General features: G+C 45.4%; 1 protein-coding gene across 5 annotated transcripts in view; it reads right to left on the bottom strand.

The window, feature by feature from the left end:
• Window positions 1-18,120, bottom strand: part of LOC135396874 (uncharacterized) — a 151,384-nt gene that overhangs the window by 92,896 nt on the left and 40,368 nt on the right. For all 5 annotated transcript variants that reach the window (XM_064628084.1, XM_064628085.1, XM_064628082.1 and 2 more), the window contains one exon: window positions 10,603-10,727. In XM_064628084.1, coding sequence (XP_064484154.1) covers window positions 10,603-10,727 — 125 coding nt within the window. The remainder of the gene's footprint in view (window positions 1-10,602; window positions 10,728-18,120) is intronic.

The following is an 18,120-nucleotide window of genomic DNA, read 5'->3' as shown; positions in this document are numbered from 1 at the left end:
CAATACATTTCCAGCATAAAGATAGTTGCGCAGAAAAAGGATACCGTCAAGGGACGGTGGACAGATCCCGATACACAGCCAGTTGCGATGGAGTTTGTCTAGCTGTTTCTGCTTCTCGCCAAACATTCATTGGGGAATCTCCATCCATATTCTGCTCTTAAAGTGCAGCATCGTACGGGCCAAACCGTGTCAATCTCTACCCTACATAGCCACCTTGAGAGTCCCATGAAGTGCTCATTGCTCAGGTGGTATCGAACTTTTAGAAAATAACGGTACACGTTGTCGCACGAACCGGAACGAAGGTCCTACATAATCGAACTTGAAGCCGATCTGCTGAACCCTTCACAGCTCGCTCGACAGCAAAAGAAGTGGGTGACCACAATCCGTGGCCTTGCGTGCAGCGGACCAGAAATGCTTAACGGACAGCCATAGAAATACAATTTGAAACGAGGGGGAGGAGAATGCACAAACGCCGAAGCACACACGGAGAATGCATTTCAAGTTGAGATCTTGCTCCTATCTTCTTTCTTTTTATCTTTTTTTTTTCGTCGAGTGCTGCTCGTTCTGATTACGAGAGCATGCAGAACAGGTTACGGGCACGTATATGAGCACAACAAACAAGGACATGTCTGTCAAACTTCAGCACCTCGCGAAGGATGGACGACGCGGCTCCTGCGGTGAAATACGTTCTTCGGTTATTAGGTTTTTCTCTTTGTTGAATGCTTTTATTTTTCGTCCCCCTACCGGTTTTTGCTGGCCCCAACGAGGACCACGGCGGAAGCAAAGGCGTTGCCAAATAATTCCGGGCCTCTATAACTCACAAAGGAGGAATAAAAATAATACTGCTCTCTTTCTCTCACCAGGCTTACATGCGGGGGCAATTGTACGTAATATACTTCCTTCCTTAGCACCGTGTCAAATCGCCTTCGCTGCGGCGAAACCTTGAACGCACGACGCCACGCGTGAAAATAATGGCTCCTTCTAGGATTTTTTTTTTTTTTCGTAAGCTTCCACCACGACAGAAAGAAAACAAAGAGAAGAAACGAATCTGTCAAAACATTAGCTAGTTTTAGTTGATGGTACGATATCGTGCATTTTCAAGCGAGCAAAGAACGAACACAAGACCACACACGGGTAGTACGATATCGTTCCAACGTCCGGCGGAGCATAGACACGTTTTAGAGTCACTGGGCTCCCGGCCGCAAGCTCTTGTCTTGTGAGTCGCTCGCTTATAAATTATAACGAAGGTCAACTGAGCTGCGTGCGCCCTTTCGATCTCAACAAATAAAGCGGTGAAGTCCAAGGAGATGCCGATACTGGCCGGAGTCCTGCGAGACGCTCCCACGAAAGCTTCTTGCGCACTCCATAAAGACTTTTTTTTAATTGCGTGTTAGCGCCGCGAAGCAACTGTGGCTATGAGCGGCGCACAGACGTAGACAGATGGAGAGAGGACAGTAGGAAGGAGTGGGGGACAGCGGGGGTTAGTGTGCGTCCTGGGCCGACATTCGTCTGGACAGTCTTCGGAAGACCCAGGGAAAACCTCATATCCATAAAGAAGGTGCCTGAGCAATGGGCAGAAGACAGAGAAAACACAACACGAGAAGCGCTCAAAACAGGAAATGTTTATTTTACGAAGACACACAAAATATAAGCCAGCTAGCCTGTATATCTACGCCATTTTATCGTTCTTCTAGTGCACGCGCGCTCGGCATCCTTGCGTACGCTACGAATGTGCAGGGTCGGCGGGAGAAATGACGGGTCCCGGGGAATGTCCGCGGGTCCCCCTTCTCACGTCTGGATAACATAATCTATAAGTATTTCATGTTTACATGATTACGTGTGTCTGGGTTCCTGGTGCAAGCAACCGTCGTGCCTTGGGTCGGGCGGACCCATGAAGACAACCGTGCCCCGGGGCTCTACCCCGGCTGCTCCCCCCCCCCCCCTCTCGCCGGCCCTGTCAATGTTTATGTGCAATGGCTATGTACACGAAATTATATGGCAATTATACAATTCGCTAACACTCTATTGTCCGCGATGTTAACTACTGACTCGTCGCGTGTTATGAATCGTCCCTATGACATCGGAGGCATGCTGCAAGTAAGTGTGTCACCAATAAATTGTATGCTCTTTCCCAATTTTTTTGAAACGTCTGAAAGGGATGAATGGCTATAATACGTAACCTGCAGTGGGTTAAGCAGTTAAGCGAAAATTTGGCGGCTTCCTGACTCCCACCAGACAGAAAACTTCTGGCTGACTCCACTGCAACCAGACTGAATACACTAAAGCCAACGCACTGTACATGAATGCACTCAGATCGTCCGCATTTTGCTTCTGCGCGTGAGTCTAAACACAATCATATGATGGCTCATCTGGGCAACGTGTAACTCGGATCAGAACCTGTCCCGTTTGTTGCGATAAAAGGTCGTTGCTGCAGACGGTCGCAATGCCGACTACTAAACGGGAGAGACGAATTCGTCCTTCCCACTAAGTGGCTCAATAAACGACGAGTAGCCTCATGCAGAGAAACAATGGCGATCCCGTTTTTCCTCGGTACCCTCTGTATTTTGCCTTCCGTGTAAGTGCAAGTTATGGAACGATTATTTCACCCTTACGGCGCGATCGAAGGCACTTATAGACGCAGTGTATGCAAGCAGGTCGTTGATAGTATCGGAAAGCATTATCATTTTGTAACGGTCTATTTGCAAAGTAGGTTCGGCAGAGAATCGTGGAGAGACGGCTCACCCATGCACTCAGTTTATTCTGACTATACAACCTGTATAAGGTATGTGTAGAGAAGTAGAGGAACTGGAAAACATTCAACCTCGCTCATATACATGTACATACTTTAAAAGTAAACTAATCAGTCCTATCTAATTAATTAGTCTCAACGAAAAAAAAATACTGGCGACTAGGATGCACGACTGCTAATGGCATCCATCTCGTTTCGTTCACGTACAGCGCTCCAACTTTTCTAGAAGTCTGGGTTCATGCCAACTGGGACACACTGTGTGATACTGACCGAGTCTTCTGCCGCTTAGTAAGAGCACGTTAAAAAGGCTTTCAAAGCTAGTCAATTATGCTGTTACCAAGCAGATTTGTGAAGCTAACCGATAGTTTTCGTTCATTTCTATTTTTTTCTAAAGTCCAGACGCCTTTTGCCGACATCACAACGTGTACGCATTGACAGAAGCGCAGGAACGCCACTTACAACAGGACTGGCCCGTGTGAGTCTCGGCTCGACTAGCGAACCGGTTCAAGGTGAGACAGGATACCTAAGCGCATGACTCATGCCGTTTACAAGCAGACTGCTTAATAGCCGGAATAAGAAAACGCCCCGTGTTGTTCAGGCGTGAATGGGCTAGCACATCGTTTGATCTAATCGTGGCACAGTGCCCGTGCACAGCCCGTGCAATCTGTTCGCAAAATCATCCCCTGTCGTTTCACGGCTGGAAGTGCGAATTCGAGGTGCGACCTGCTTTGGTTTCGAAGCCAAATGTCTTACCACAGAGCATCTAACATACTAAGCAAGCGTTCAAGACACGGACAGAGAGTAGACAAGACACGCGCTCGCTGGTATCTGAAGAAATTTAATATCAGTGTAATCAATTTTAGGAATAATAAAAGTTTTCCACAATGCCAGTGAGCGCCTGTCCTGTCTACTTCTGTGTCTTGAGAGCTTCGTTAGCTATGTTAGATGTTGGCCAAATTACCCGATTCCTGACCAGTTTCCGCAGAGTTACTCTAAATGAGCTGCTGCGATATGATACGCAGTAATTCGAGTATATGGGTTCAAATCGCAAAAGACCGCTATATGCCAGCGAATAAACGTAATATTTATGCAACGGTGACATAGAGTACGAATTCCAAACACTTCAAACGGCAATTGCACTTCAGCAATAGCAGACGACGATGCCAGCCGACGTCATGACCCTCTTGACCACATAAGCATACGCAGACACTTTTATAACCACCACCGCTGTTATAAGCAATTGTATGCACGTTCGTTGTTTTTTAATGACAGCCATTTAACCATCGTTTCCGGTAACCTTCCACTTCTAACGTATTTCCGTGTGTCGTCTGCTACGAGTACAAGAGAAAAAGAAAAGTTCGTCACCGCTTCGCCGTGACATGCGTGATATAGAATTCATATGAACCAGTAACACCGAACTTATTTCCTTCTTGGGACGGCAGTAATGAGGCAAACGGCAATGCGGCAAGTGCAGTTGTCCACGCGCTGCGCAAAGAAAGCCCGGGGTCAGCCAACCGCAGCGAACATAACAGAAAAGTGCGGAATTATTCACAACACAACCATCGTACAAGCACTCCTTAGGTTCAACGACACTGGTCGGTCGATAGCAACACTGGGATGTGACAAGAGGCAGGAGATGCATTATAAATGGCAAGCGCGTTATCGACGGCCGTCCACTGTGATGGAATGCGAGAAAGCAGACGACATGCGACAAAGCAGTGAAGCGACACCAAAACGAGACAGAAAGAAAAACAGCTAGCTTGTATGATATAAGAAGCCCAAATAAAAAGATCAATACCGTATCACAAGATCTACAATCGTACAGCAGCACACGTCGCTCCGTCATGATTGCGAAGCAGACGAGAAACAGGATCCTACTTACGATCGTACCTCACAGGCGCGTTCGCAGCAGGAACGAGATAGCGATAAGGTAATCACCAAATCGTCACTTATCGCCAACGTGAAACGCGAAAAACAAGTGCCGCTGCATCAGGGTAAACCAATAGATTTTTCTTGACGCTTTTGTTTATCGGACGATCGAGGAGTCCCACATAAACGTTCAATAACTCTATCTGCGCTAGTTTTATTGCAAAACGGGTAGTCAAGTGGCTCAATACAGACTCTCCCGATATTTGAAGGTCCAAATCCTGTACTTACCGAGTAGAGTCGAGGAAAACCCTTCTGGAGTCGGTCACAACAACAAAACACCGGCGCGGCAGACGAACACATTCAAACAGGGCGCCGCCATCTTGCGCCAAAAACCGGAAAGAGCGGGAAAAGAGGGCGAGCGAGGAAGACGGAAAAGGAGAGAGAATCGCTCGATCGCAAGTAGGTGACGGCCCAGCAAGGTGCTGTCAGCCTGCTTGTAGCGCGGTGCACCGAGGGGATGGGAAAGAGACAGACGAAAGGGGACGGGGAAGACTGGTGCTACAGAATACAGTGGGAGACCCCTCGTGCTCTGGGATTTGGGTATTCCCACAAAGCTACCTACCGGAGACAAAATACGAACGTCCCCTATTAGCAGCCTTCATTGGTGCCAGTGATTTATTTAAGTTCCCCCACCCTTCCCTATCTTTACTTCCCCTACAAGGGGTCTCTGTTATTTCAGCTTTAGACACATGTCAGCAATGGTACATACAGCCAGTGGTTTATCCAGAATCCCAAGCACGGAGGGGTGTTAGAAAAAAATTGGGGGTGGGGGGGTGGGGCATTATTATAGTTAAGTCATTACAGCTTAACATATCATTACTGTCATGCAGACTTGTGCCCGTTACTCGAAAAATGTAATTTATTACCATTACCAATTACTCGACTTCAAATGTAATTGACTAACGAGTAGAACAGTAACGCGTTACTTCGGTCGTTACTCTGCATTCACGCAAATTATAACCGTCTTTGTGTGCCTCGGAAAAAAAAAAAAGAAGTTCAACAGTGGAACAACTGAAATAACAAGACAAACAAAAACACGTAGAACAAGGAGATCTGTACGCCCGGGAAGACGTTGACCCAATTGTGGAAGAGCATTGCGTGGAACTTCCCCATGACTCACTAAACCTCCAAAGCTCCAGATACCATCACACCGGTGTAGGAAGAGATTAGGGAGAGAGATTCTGAAATTCCAGAGCATTATTACAATGACCTCAGCTTGCTATAGTAGAACAGACCAACAAGGGCTGATGGAACCAGGGGCTTGACTTGGGGCAGAACATCTGAAAGATAAGCTAATCTCTGCCGGAAAAGTAATCAATTACTTAGTAATCGATTACTCAGAAAAGTAATTGATTACTCGAAAAATTACTTTGACAGTAAAGTAACTGATTACTCGAAAAATTACTCAAAAAGGTAATTGATTACAAGTAACACAATTACTAGTAACGCATTACGCACAAGTCTGCTGTCATGTGTCTAAAGCTGAAATCGCAAGGGCACACCCTGTAAGGGGCACACAGCTGAGAAAGTTAGGGGGTGTCACTGAACTAGGGGGGGGGGGGGGGTGTAGGGAGGTCTGGATAAATCACTGCATACAGCTCTTACAATGTAAGTGCAACAATGACCTCCCACCCCCAATGTTTTTGCAACACTCCTCAGTGCTTGTGATTCTGGATAAACCACTGATTGGTACACTCACTGCACCACGAGCAGACGATGTGAATAGGAAATGATAGAAAAATACCTGTACAAAATCAAGTTTCACTTTTAAAAAATGAAAATGAAATTGAATCATACATATTCAGTACTGTTCATTAAAGATTTCACTACTGTGTCGCATTGCCCTGTCGCCAGGACACGTTGAGCAGCTAGTGTTTTTGAATGGAAATACTCTGTAACTGACAACAACAAATTATGTGTACCCCACCTTACTTTTATTAAAAGTAACACATTTGTATACTATGTCTTCATTATTCATAAATATTCATATTTGATTAGGTGGTTCTCCATATTCGATTCAAACTTGAAAATCAGTGTTCGCACTGCCCTAGTGCTTATTCTTGGGTGCTTAAGTTGGGGGCATGTTCTTACAGGACTGCATCCAGTATGCGAGTAAATACAGCATTTTATATCCTGCACACAGAATGTTCACAAACTTTTGAGTCCTCCTGGATAACATGCTTGCGTGGCTTGACAATGTTGGATATGATACCACAAACATGCTGCCATGTTAGTCAAAGGAGATGATGAAAAATGTTAGGGTCAATTCACACGATGCAACTAACTCGGCTCCCGCTACATTTGGAACGCCACCAAAGTTGCACAAAAAGGTCCCTTTCATACAGCGAGCAACTCGGAATGCCGTAGCGGTTGCCGAGCTCACCAGATGGCGCGAAAAAACATCACTGTCATCATTTTCGTCCAATTGCACTGCGACGCCCACTCGTTACGACTTCAATCCCTTGCGAGTTTGATAATTTTGCATAATTTCCGCTGGTCAGTGATAATTTCATCGTCTCGCGTACTGCCGCTGCCATAACTGACACGTCGAAGTCTTCCTGATTGGTTGCGCTTGCAAGGCGGAGCCGTGTGATTGGCAGGTTGCATCTAGAGTTGCAGGAGAAGTCGCTCATGAAGTGATCGGCTCTGCAACTCCTGCAACTCAGGTTTCACAACCAGAGCCTCGCCGTTCACTCGGTGCAACTTGGTGGCGCAACCTGGTTGCACGCAACTAAAGTTGCATCGTGTGAATCGACCCTTACCTTTTGAGTAAAAAAGAAAATGTATTTTTAGTAGACTATGCTTGCATTTGTCTGTCCTATTTGTTTTCTTCGGTTTGGTAAATGTGCAACATTTTTATGCAGAAGACATAGGCCCCCGAACAGTAGGGCAGTAAACATTTCTTGAGGTCCTGTGAGGCCTTCAGTTTCCTACTGCGGCAAATTCAAAATTCCACGGCACCAGCGTGTAAATTCCACAATTTTCCGCGGCGAGCAGTCAACGGCTGCTTAAGAGGGGATACCACCTCCGGCGGCCCCATGAATTTTCTATGGGACAAAGTTTGCAGTCTCTTTCGGTAAATAATGAACAGATTTTCACGAGACTGGTGAAGATGTATTAAAGAAAAAAGGAAAAAAAAAGGAAAGGTCAACCGAAGCGAGTAGTCGTATTCGTAGCCGTATTCGAATTGCAAACATGCAATTCAACGTTCGAATTCCTAACCGAATAGATGTTTCTTCCAAACTGAACACATTTCAATAATCGCGAAGCTGCACACGTTAGACTGGCATAGGAAGGCATAAAATAAAATTAGAGCTACTTCCTATGCTGATCCGTATACATGTCTCACGTACATCTTAATATCCCAACATATGCTGTATATGCATCCTCTATATACATATATACGAGGGTGGTTCCATAAGTTTCCGGCCCAACCAACTTTTAATAGTCACAGAGGCGAAACAAGTGTATCACTTTTCGACATAGTCACCCTTAACTTCGATGCACTTTTGACACCTTTCAACCAGCATTCTTATACCCTTGAAAAAATAGTCTGAAGTTTTGTCCGCAAAATGCTGGAAAACTGCCTCTTGCACCTCACTATCGTTTTGAAATCTTCGTCATCTGAGATCCCTCTTCAAGTTTGAGAACAGGAAGTAGTCACTCGGTGCCAAGTCTGGACTGTAGGGTGGGTGGTGGATTTCTTCGAAGCCGCACTCCTTCAGTGCAGCCTTGGCAAACGGAAGCCGTGTGGACAGGGGCATTGTCCTGGAGCAACCATTTATTCCGACACATCCATATGCCAGACATCAAATAGGAAGGAGGTGTGACATTGTAGTAGGAGTTGTAAACAAAAATGTTTTGTCGCCTATTTGTGCCCTCCTGCCCGATTATGACCGTTTCCAATAAAGGAGAAATAATACAAGGTATGAGACTCGTAAACATCAAGAGTAGACTCATTTGCGTGCGTGTTTTGTAGATTGGAAAAATTTTATATATGATTAATGTAATCAATCAATCAGTCAATGCACAAGACTTTTTCTGTGAATACACAGCAGTTGGCTTTGCGAAAGCGAAATGCAAAATGTTTTACTGCTGGAATTCTCAGCCAAAGAAATATCAGCTGGTCACTATAATTTTATAGAAATAAGCGCAGCGAACGAAACATAACACTTGGACTTTGCATGCTGGTGTCGAAAAACTCCGACATGGAAAGCTTAGGAAAGCTAAGATAACATCAACCCCAAAAGTCAGTAGATGCAGTCAACAAAAAGACAATGAAGAGGAATTCGCCTTGGTTGGACTCGAACCTGCCTTTTTTTCCTATAGCTCAGTTGACCTTGGCAACCCACACATGACGCGAGATCCCTGTACCTCAATAGTCAAGGAGGTCACACGTTTATGGAACTACACAATCCCGTGGAGGAGTAACTCGTAACAGGGGTATTGGTTAGAGCTTTCACCTTGCTGAGACCCGGGTGTTCGTGTGGCGCCATCTACAGGCGACAAAATCCAGAAACGGAGATGGCTCCTCAGTGATATCCCCTCTGAAGACAGGAAACACTATTTTCTCGGATAATGTCTCTAATCTTCAGTGTCGGTTTCTGTATTTTGTTTATGTGATCTACAGGACTTGACTCCCCTCTTCGTATACGATAATGTGGGAAGGAAAAATATTTTATAAAATTATATATTCAAAGCACTTTTGTGGCTCAAAATTACATAGATGATACCTTGTGTTCTCCTCTGATGCATTCTGTCACCTGCAATAATTTTATACCTGCTAAAAGATCTTTCAGCATCTACAGAGTTTAGAGGAACTTTATAGGAAGGAGTTTACAATTCATGCCCTGATGAAGTTACATCTTTAGGACACCCTTTTTTTATTCCTGGGCTGTAGGCATTATTTAAGAGTAGGCATTATTTTAGTCACTTTTTGAAGGCAACCTCCCAGATATCAAATCAAAATCCCTCACTGCAACCGCTAAACAGCACACGGGAGGTACGCCGCCCCTTCCTCAGGCGAAGTATGCTCAATAAACTTGGACTAACGTTATCTTAAGCTAAACTACAATCTGTCTGTGTTTGTCCTGCAGCTTGGACAATTTCATAAACAGGCTTCTATATTGTAAGGCAGGCTTAACCTCATGCAGGGAAGCGTCAGGCGAAGCCCACTCTCGGGAGGTGTCGTTCGTATTCGGCGAATAATCCAATATCCGGAAACCTGAATATTGGGTATTCGATTCGCGAGTCGAATACTTCGAGTGATTGATATTCCATTCGAATTCCACGATAATTCGAAATTCCGCGAAATGTCGCTGAATCACGGAAATCTGAGGACCTTAAGGATAGCTGTGAGAGGTCAGCACGGTAGCTTGTTGTGTACATATATTTCAGATTGACATCTGGGCTGACCCAAGAGCGTAGTGACCCCTCGGTTGCAACAAGAAAATTGTATCAGTGGTAGGTAGCCTACTGGCCCACAAAGGCCCGGTGGCTGAATCACCAGTGCCCGCGTATAATTTTTACCTCCGGGGGACAAGTCAGAAATCTGTCCCCTGTACGGGCGCTAATGGAAGGGTTGGCATGGTCCACCCTAGTGAAGAGAGCTCGCAGTTTCTCGTCTTCCCTGAGCTGTCTTGTCCCTCTTATTAAATGGCTGTTATTAGACGCATACCGGCTATCTCAACCCCCCTCCGCATTCTTGCTGCCCGAACTGTGTCTTTTTGGCGCCCCTTTTGGTGGGCTCAGGGGGAAGGCCATCGCCCCCCATAGACGCTGGCCCTATGCATCACCTTTACCCTCCAGCACTTCTATGGGTATGGCTCTAGGGTCTTCATGGACTACACACTGACAACTATATGCCATATTTCTTGCATTTGGCAAGCTGAGTATATAGTCACAATTAATGAAGTAATATTTACCTGCTGTTCGCTGAGATGTTCTTGCAGTTGTTGAAATGAACACGATGATCCCACTAGCTGTGATGGAAGACGACCCTCCAGTTCCCTCAGCCAACCACGAAGGCGCCTCATCTCCTGAGCAACCTCTGCGCAAATAATTTCAAACAACCCATTAGAAGACGTACAAAGTACAGCAACGTACAATTATGCATGGGGTCAGTATGGGGTCAGTATAGGGTCAGTAGTCACACAGAATAAGGGAGTAATGGGCATCTTCTCATCCTCGTTTCCACTTCCGTTTGTCCCATATTTTTGTTCCTGCTTTTGGTTCTGATACCAGCCTTCCAATTTTGTTTTCGTAACGCTTTCGTTACTATTTCCAGTAACGAAACTGCTCTTATGGAGCTTCAAGAGGATGCTCCTTTTAACTCTGTCAGCACTAGTGATTTATCCAGACCCCCTACACCCCCCAAATGTTCAGTGATGCCCCCCTAACTTCTTCAGCTGTGTACCCCCTACAGGGGGTGCTCTTGCGATTTCAGCTTTAGGCACATGTCGGAAATGATATGCTAAGGTGTAACGACGTAACTATAATAATGACCCCCCCCCCCAACTTTTTCGAACACCCCTCCATGCTTGGGATTCTGGATAAACGACTTGCCTCAGCACCACTTTCGCCTATGTGCTGCTTTCGAGTACATATACATTACACAAGTACCCACATGTGTTCACATCCTGCTAAAATTATGAGTGCTGAAGTTGGTCCTGTGCGTACCTGATAGCAGTGGCGAAGCGTGAGGGGGACCATGGGGGCAGTCGCCCCGGGTGCAAGATTTTGTGGGGCGCAAGTGAAAACAGTGAAACTGTTTATCACATGAAAAAATCTAGATTTTTTAACATTGGGCACCGTTGGAACGATCTCCTGGGCACCTCAAAGACGGAGGCGATTGAAGCAAGGTTCGATATACCAAGGTCAAGCTTAGCCACCACCAGTCATCCACAGCTGATGGATAACGCTGAATGGCCCCTCTATGGAGTTGGCAGCACCAGCAACACTATCGGCGGAACCACGAGCAGCGACAGCACCTGAACGCCAATCAAAGTCTCCGGCTCCAGCTCGCCAGGCTAACACCTTGCCATATTCTTGAATACAGCAATAAACAACACAGGGAAGACACGAAGTTGACGCCACAGCTGCTTACTCACAACTGACAGAATATGTATTTTGGGACGGACAAGGAAACTAATAGCATCTTCCGTGAACAGGTTTGAAACACGAATAAGACCCAATACTCCCCCCACTGTTACCACACATGCTTAACAGATAACCCATCACTATCTAACACCTTCACACATGCCACGCATGCCTGACAAAGTACCGAGCATACTAATCCACATCAGAGATTACATCGTATGCAGATATGCTATCTCTTCCGAAGACAGGTCAATGGAGGGCTGGCTTACACACGTATCCCAGTTCTTTATTATTAAAGATGTTTCAGCTACCTCCCTTGCTATCTGTTGTTTGAACATAGCTTTTACCACTGTGTGTCCAAAAAGTGGCTTGCACCCGCATGCTCGACAGTGAACGGCAAGGTGTCCTGAGGGCGTTGAATTGGACACCGCTGCCCTATGCTCAAGCAGCCGTGTGTTGAGACAGCGCCCCGTTTGTCGGGATAGTGACGAGTTATCTGTTAAGCATGTGTGGTAACAGTGGGGGAACAGTGGATCTTATTCGTGTTTCACACCTGTTCATCGTAGATGCTATTATTTTCCTTGTCCGTGCCAAAATAAATATTCTGTCAGTTGTGAGTAAGCAGCCGTGGCGTCAACTTCGTGACTTCCCTGTGTTGTTTATTGCTGCATTCAAGAATATGTCAAGATACCAACTACCCCAACTTCGTACACTCGTGTAACACCTTGCCAGCAACTGTTTCCTCCAGCATGACCCAACAGCAAATCACAGATTCCGTCAGACGGCCTATTGCACTCAGCAGAGCAAAACAAATAGACGAGCAGCTCGTTAAGATGGTCCATTAAGGGCTATTATCCTTTCTCAATCATAGATGACAAGGAGTCCCAAGAAACCTGTGGAACTGCTGAATAGCGGGTATCGCCACCCATCCAGAAAGAGCCTCTCTACCACCATCCACAACATCCACAGCTGATGGAACAGGGCAGAATGTTTGGCATTCTGGCAGAATTTTTGCACCCGCAACTACGTACATTGTCTTGGCTCAGAAACCCTACGTTTCTGGAAGCCGGAAGAGGGGAGGGCAATGCCCCCCTGTTCCCCCTACTCCATCGAGCACTACAAAAACATGTGAAACAATTCAAGGGTGACCGAGGGAATGACATCGTTAGACGTGTGGTAGATGTTCTCAGCGAGAAGATAGAAAGAAGATGAATCGATGTCGAGACTAACAGCAGACTGGCCGGAGGGACATTGCTTGATCCCTGTTTCAAGACTCACGGTTTCCAAAGCACAAAGGAGGCAGAAGCTGTGAAGGAGTCTCTCTATCATACAGTTTGTGCAATTTATTTGCCAAGATCTGATGAAGGACACCTAGTGGTAGTGAACACCACCCCTTCCGCACACTCGCACAATCCATAATCATCAATCTGGGAATCCTTTGACACAAGACTGTCAAGCTTCACCCAGAGCGCAAATGCCACAGCAGCGGGAATAGTAGAGGTTGACGGGTACTTGCAGGAACCTCTGGTCCATTGAGCATACGACCCACTTGCTTGGTGGAGGGAACGGAAAGGCATGTATCCACACCTATACCAGGTGAGGCTAACGAGACTGTGCGTTCCAGCTACGAGCTTTCCATGTGAAAGATTTTTTCAAAAGGCGGCAAAGTCATCACAGAACGGAGAAGCAGACTTCATCAGCAAAAGTGTCGAAGATCCTGTTTTTAAACACGAACATGTGATAACCAGGGCTCGAACTTTCGAACTCAAAATGCAAGTCATGCCATATTTTCTACTTTTATTCACTACAGTTACCTGTTCATCATGTTTCATCCATTTTCTAACGTAAATCATACTATGCTACTATCACTACTATACTATCGTGTACGCTGCAATACAGGGCATCGCCTTTCATTAAAGTCGAGTCTCGAGCAGTTTAATACGTATCTCGTAACTTCACGTTGTCACTTTTATGGCAGATCACTCGGCGGGAAACGGACAAATCCTAATAAAAAGACCAAAGGTTACTGTGCCAGTACAGCAGCAGTTATGCCCCATTTTGAACGGGCACACCAGGGCTGCTACCACAATTAAGACCGCTCAATGAGCTAATTAACTCGTTAGCTGCTGAATTGATCCATCCCGCATGAAGGATCAGCCGAGCAACACCAAACATGAGCAACCCAATTCAAGCCCCATTCCCATTCCCACGATCAGGAGCGGCCAGGCCATTCTGTGGATCACGCCACGAAGAGTGAATGAACGGTCCCAGAACAAACCAAAGTGAATGAATCCCACCATGAATCAGGGAGCCAGACACAGAATTATTCCCCCACCAACGACGTGAAGTGGACAGATCAGAGAGCGAATCAGTGAGCCACATGAGCGCAGCACACAGCCGAACCGACCTCCATTGCGAACGGATCACTCAATGAACCAGTGAGCCACAGGGGCACAACCATACAAAGATTCTCTGTCAAACGGTCCAACGCGAATGGACTCCTATATAAATCAGTGAACTAAAACGTACAGTGAATGACTCACGTAGACTTTTAGACTTGAGGAGAGCAGTGGCGCAGCAGCCAATCTCCCGTGATTCATGTCATGTCAAGTGACTCATGTTCAAGTGATTCTTACGACTGAGTCGAAAGGTTTAGACTGATTCATATGATTCAGTGAGTCAGTCTCGCTTGCACGCTGCCCTCATCATACTCTCCACACGTGGCATAGCTAGGCTTCAGAGTTTTCGGATTTATCCGAAAACATTTGAAAAACGTTTTCCGGTAAAATTTTAAGCACTGCGGATTAATCCGAAAAACGCCGCTTGAGAGATGCTTTCCCTGATAACCAGGTTATTCTTCTTGGCCTTCTTTTGTGTCCTGGGTTTCTTCTGACCTCGGTTACCTGCCCCATTGTAAATAATAATGGTTTCTGTGACCTAGCGTTTTCTTCGGCGGTCATCTTGTCCACTTGAGGGTACACCGCCCGGGGTTTTCCGCAGTCTGTTTCCTGATTCCCTTGCCCTGGACGTAACCTAAGCACTAAAATAGGCACCGAACCGACATCATACGAAGTGGTCTTTTTGAAAGTGCAGCCAGACTTGGTGCAAGTTACCAAAAAAAAGGAACTACATAGCGTTACCCGTTACTTCGGAAAAGAGAAACTAAATACGTACGTTACTCGTTACAGACATACAAAAGTAACGAGTTCTCGTTACTCACAGGTAACGAGTTACTTTTACGTTACCACCGCATAGTTAAAGGAGCCAACAAACATGCCGCCACACGTGGCAACGTGATTAGTGACCCTTCGTTTTGTCTTGTTCCCTCTGTGTTGTTTGTTGTGTTGTCCCCTCTGTGTCGCGTCTTGGGTATGGGTCATTGTAATAAACCTTTTGCTGAGTCTGATCATTTGTCGTCCATCCTTCGTGTTCTGTGTCTCTCGGCCCCTTACCATGAGTCTGTATCAGCTTGCCTGGACTATCCCTTCTTTCCGAAGTGGGGGTGATTGGAGACCATGAAAACACAAGAAAAGACACCGGTTTTCGTGCCACCGATCACCATAGGTTGGCGCGATCATGATCGCGGCAGCCTTGCCAGTGCTTCATGATCGCACTCATGATCGCGATCATCAGGCTTTGATAAGGCATTGCGATCATGATTGTGCCAACCTATGCCGATCACCAACAGTTCCCAAAAACAGAAGAGGAGCTGCGTCATAATTTAGGGCGCTCACCAGCTTAGCAAAGAGAAGACAAGGCTAGAAGTCGAAACGCGTTTTTTTTAGCCATTCCACAATTGATGCGCATTCTTGAGAAGGAGTGATGGTCGGAGATTACGGAAACAAGAGAAAAGACAACAACACATCCAGCGAGGGATTGCAATAATACTTTGAGTCACACGTGGTCGTGGGTAACGCAGGTCAAATCTGCACACATTGCGCCACACGGAGTGCCGAAATGTGCTCCCCGCGCTGAAGAAAAGGAACGGGTAACGTCAGTAGCGAGTTACCAATTTTTGTAACTGATTCCGTTACTATTACCATATTTTAAAAAGTAACTGAATCGTTACTTTGTTACCAAAAAAAGTAACCGTTACCAAGTAACGAGTTACTTGTAACAAGTTATGCACAACTCTGAGTGCAGCTAGTTGCAGTGCTGACGACAAGATGGGACACATGCGAAAGCTGCCCTGCAAAGGAAGACCTTGATTTCGAGGAGTTCACATCGTTGGAATGGAATCATTCCCACTCCAGTAATAATTTCGTTGTTGCCATTTCATTCCCATCCCATTCCGGACTCTATAAAGAGGAATGATTCCGGAGTCAATGCAACTCCGTATTGGCAACTCCCCATATTTGGAAGTACTGCTTTAAGTAGCACTTCTTTTCTATTTTGATTCAGAGCTACACGAAACCTGAAAGCAATCACCGGCAGTGATAACATAACGCTACACCAAAAATCTAGAACAGTGTCTTGCAAATTCAAAGTAAACAATGATTGGTCAAATCTAGCTGCCAGCAGAAAGCCACACATAGAAGCAAGAGAGTTATGAAATGAGTGTGCAGCTACTTCTTACTGAAAGCTATGAATGAAAAAAAATCGGTTAGAGTGAATTATGCAAGTTTTCTGTTGTTTTCACGACCTCTATTATGTCATATGATAAGAAAAACATGTTCAACAAAAGACTGCACAGACCTTGACGGCTTTCTTTTTGCCCTTTCCAGTTCCGAAGTTATGCAAGTTTACCGTTATATTTGAGTCTCAGAGTTATGTTAATCCCTGTTCTCCATAATTCAAAATGCTGTTACATGTGGAAGCAATTCACAAAGTGAAACGAGGGATGCCGCATACGGCCTGGTTCAATCGGATCAAGGATTCAGACGATCTCACTGGCTGAATAGACACCGGTTGGGATAGGCTGTGCTGTCTAGAGCTCATATACTGGAGAAACTGCCCTTCGTTTTCTTATTGTTAACTGCTTGTGAAGGAAGACTTCTTGGAAACTACAAGGCAGGCAAGACTGTGACCGGTTCTCCGAGAGGCGTACAAGTAGTGTCTAAAACAGTAAAACAGCAGTAATGGAATGTGTTATCTGTGTGGCTACTGCTGGGCATGAGAGCGCAAACACTGCATATTATCTCATCATGTGCCCGTGCAGATCGGCCAAGCTCTGGACTCCACTGCACCTCTCAGTCGTGACATTACTTACGTCTTTTGTTGAATGATTTGTCGTAATTAATTCAGAGGTGATTCTGTGACTCATGAAACTTCGAAACATCAGTTACAGCTTCATCTGCTGCTTCATCGTAACATTTCTATTTGGTAAAATTCGCCATTAGCCTGAGAGTAAGATTGCTAGGTCGAGACCTGCACTTAGCCACAGGCTTCTCGAGCCGTAAGTTCACCAGTTGAAGTAGACTGGTTCAGCATCCCAACTGCGGTTATTTCTTTTACGATCACAGGCCAAACTCCAAATATTGGGAAGGGAGGCCAGAGTCGGTACTCTCGTATGTCTCCACAAGCGACACCTTGAAGAAACCCATTTTTGATAATTCAGTGCACGTGCATATGTTTAGCTGACGACAGTGCAACCATTTTCAGGACAACAAAACTCCAATTTAAAAATATCCAGGACACAGCCATGCTGTTTTCTGAAGTGGACAATCTGAGGCCGTGCTGTTTTTTGTTTTGTTTTTTCCGCATGTTCTTTTTTTTTGTGTGTGTGTGTTCCCCCAGGTCGAGGCTATAAATCCGCTCGACGTCAATTCAGTGAACAATTAATTGCATTTGAAGAAGTGCTACCGCTCAATAAACGAAAACTACTCAGCAAAAGAAAACATTTATTCCGAAGTCGTTTCTTACATATCAAGTTCTATAGCCTGATCAAATACTGTCCTGATTCTGCCTCCTGGAAATCTGCTTTCGATTATGCTTTTTCCCAGGTGATATATTTTCTATTTTATTTCCCCGTTTCCCCAAAAATGCATCATCGAGACTCTACTGTGTCTGTAGAGATTAACATTGTTTGGATATCAGCATCAGACTCCAAGGTGAGACCTCATTCCAGAACACCAGTTCTGCAGCAGAAGCAAGGTTATCGTGCATTTTGTAAATATAGAATACAGTTACTGAACAATTTTTCACACTCCAAAAATTTTGGCTCGATTTTATGGAAAACGCCATTTGCATCATCTAACACTTCATAGAACCGACGTATTTTCACATACAGTATTTTTGAAAATTTTGATCACTTCTATGAGGAATATCCGATTTTTTTCAGTAAGCGGGTTGTTAAAGTGCATGTCTCCTAACAATTGAAGCCACAACAAATAGTGCATTTGAGT

Source organism: Ornithodoros turicata, chromosome 6 (assembly GCF_037126465.1).
Source record: "Ornithodoros turicata isolate Travis chromosome 6, ASM3712646v1, whole genome shotgun sequence".
NCBI lineage: Eukaryota > Metazoa > Arthropoda > Arachnida > Ixodida > Argasidae > Ornithodoros > Ornithodoros turicata.
Note: the sequence above shows the minus strand (reverse complement) of the source record. Positions and strands in the feature narration are given on the sequence as shown.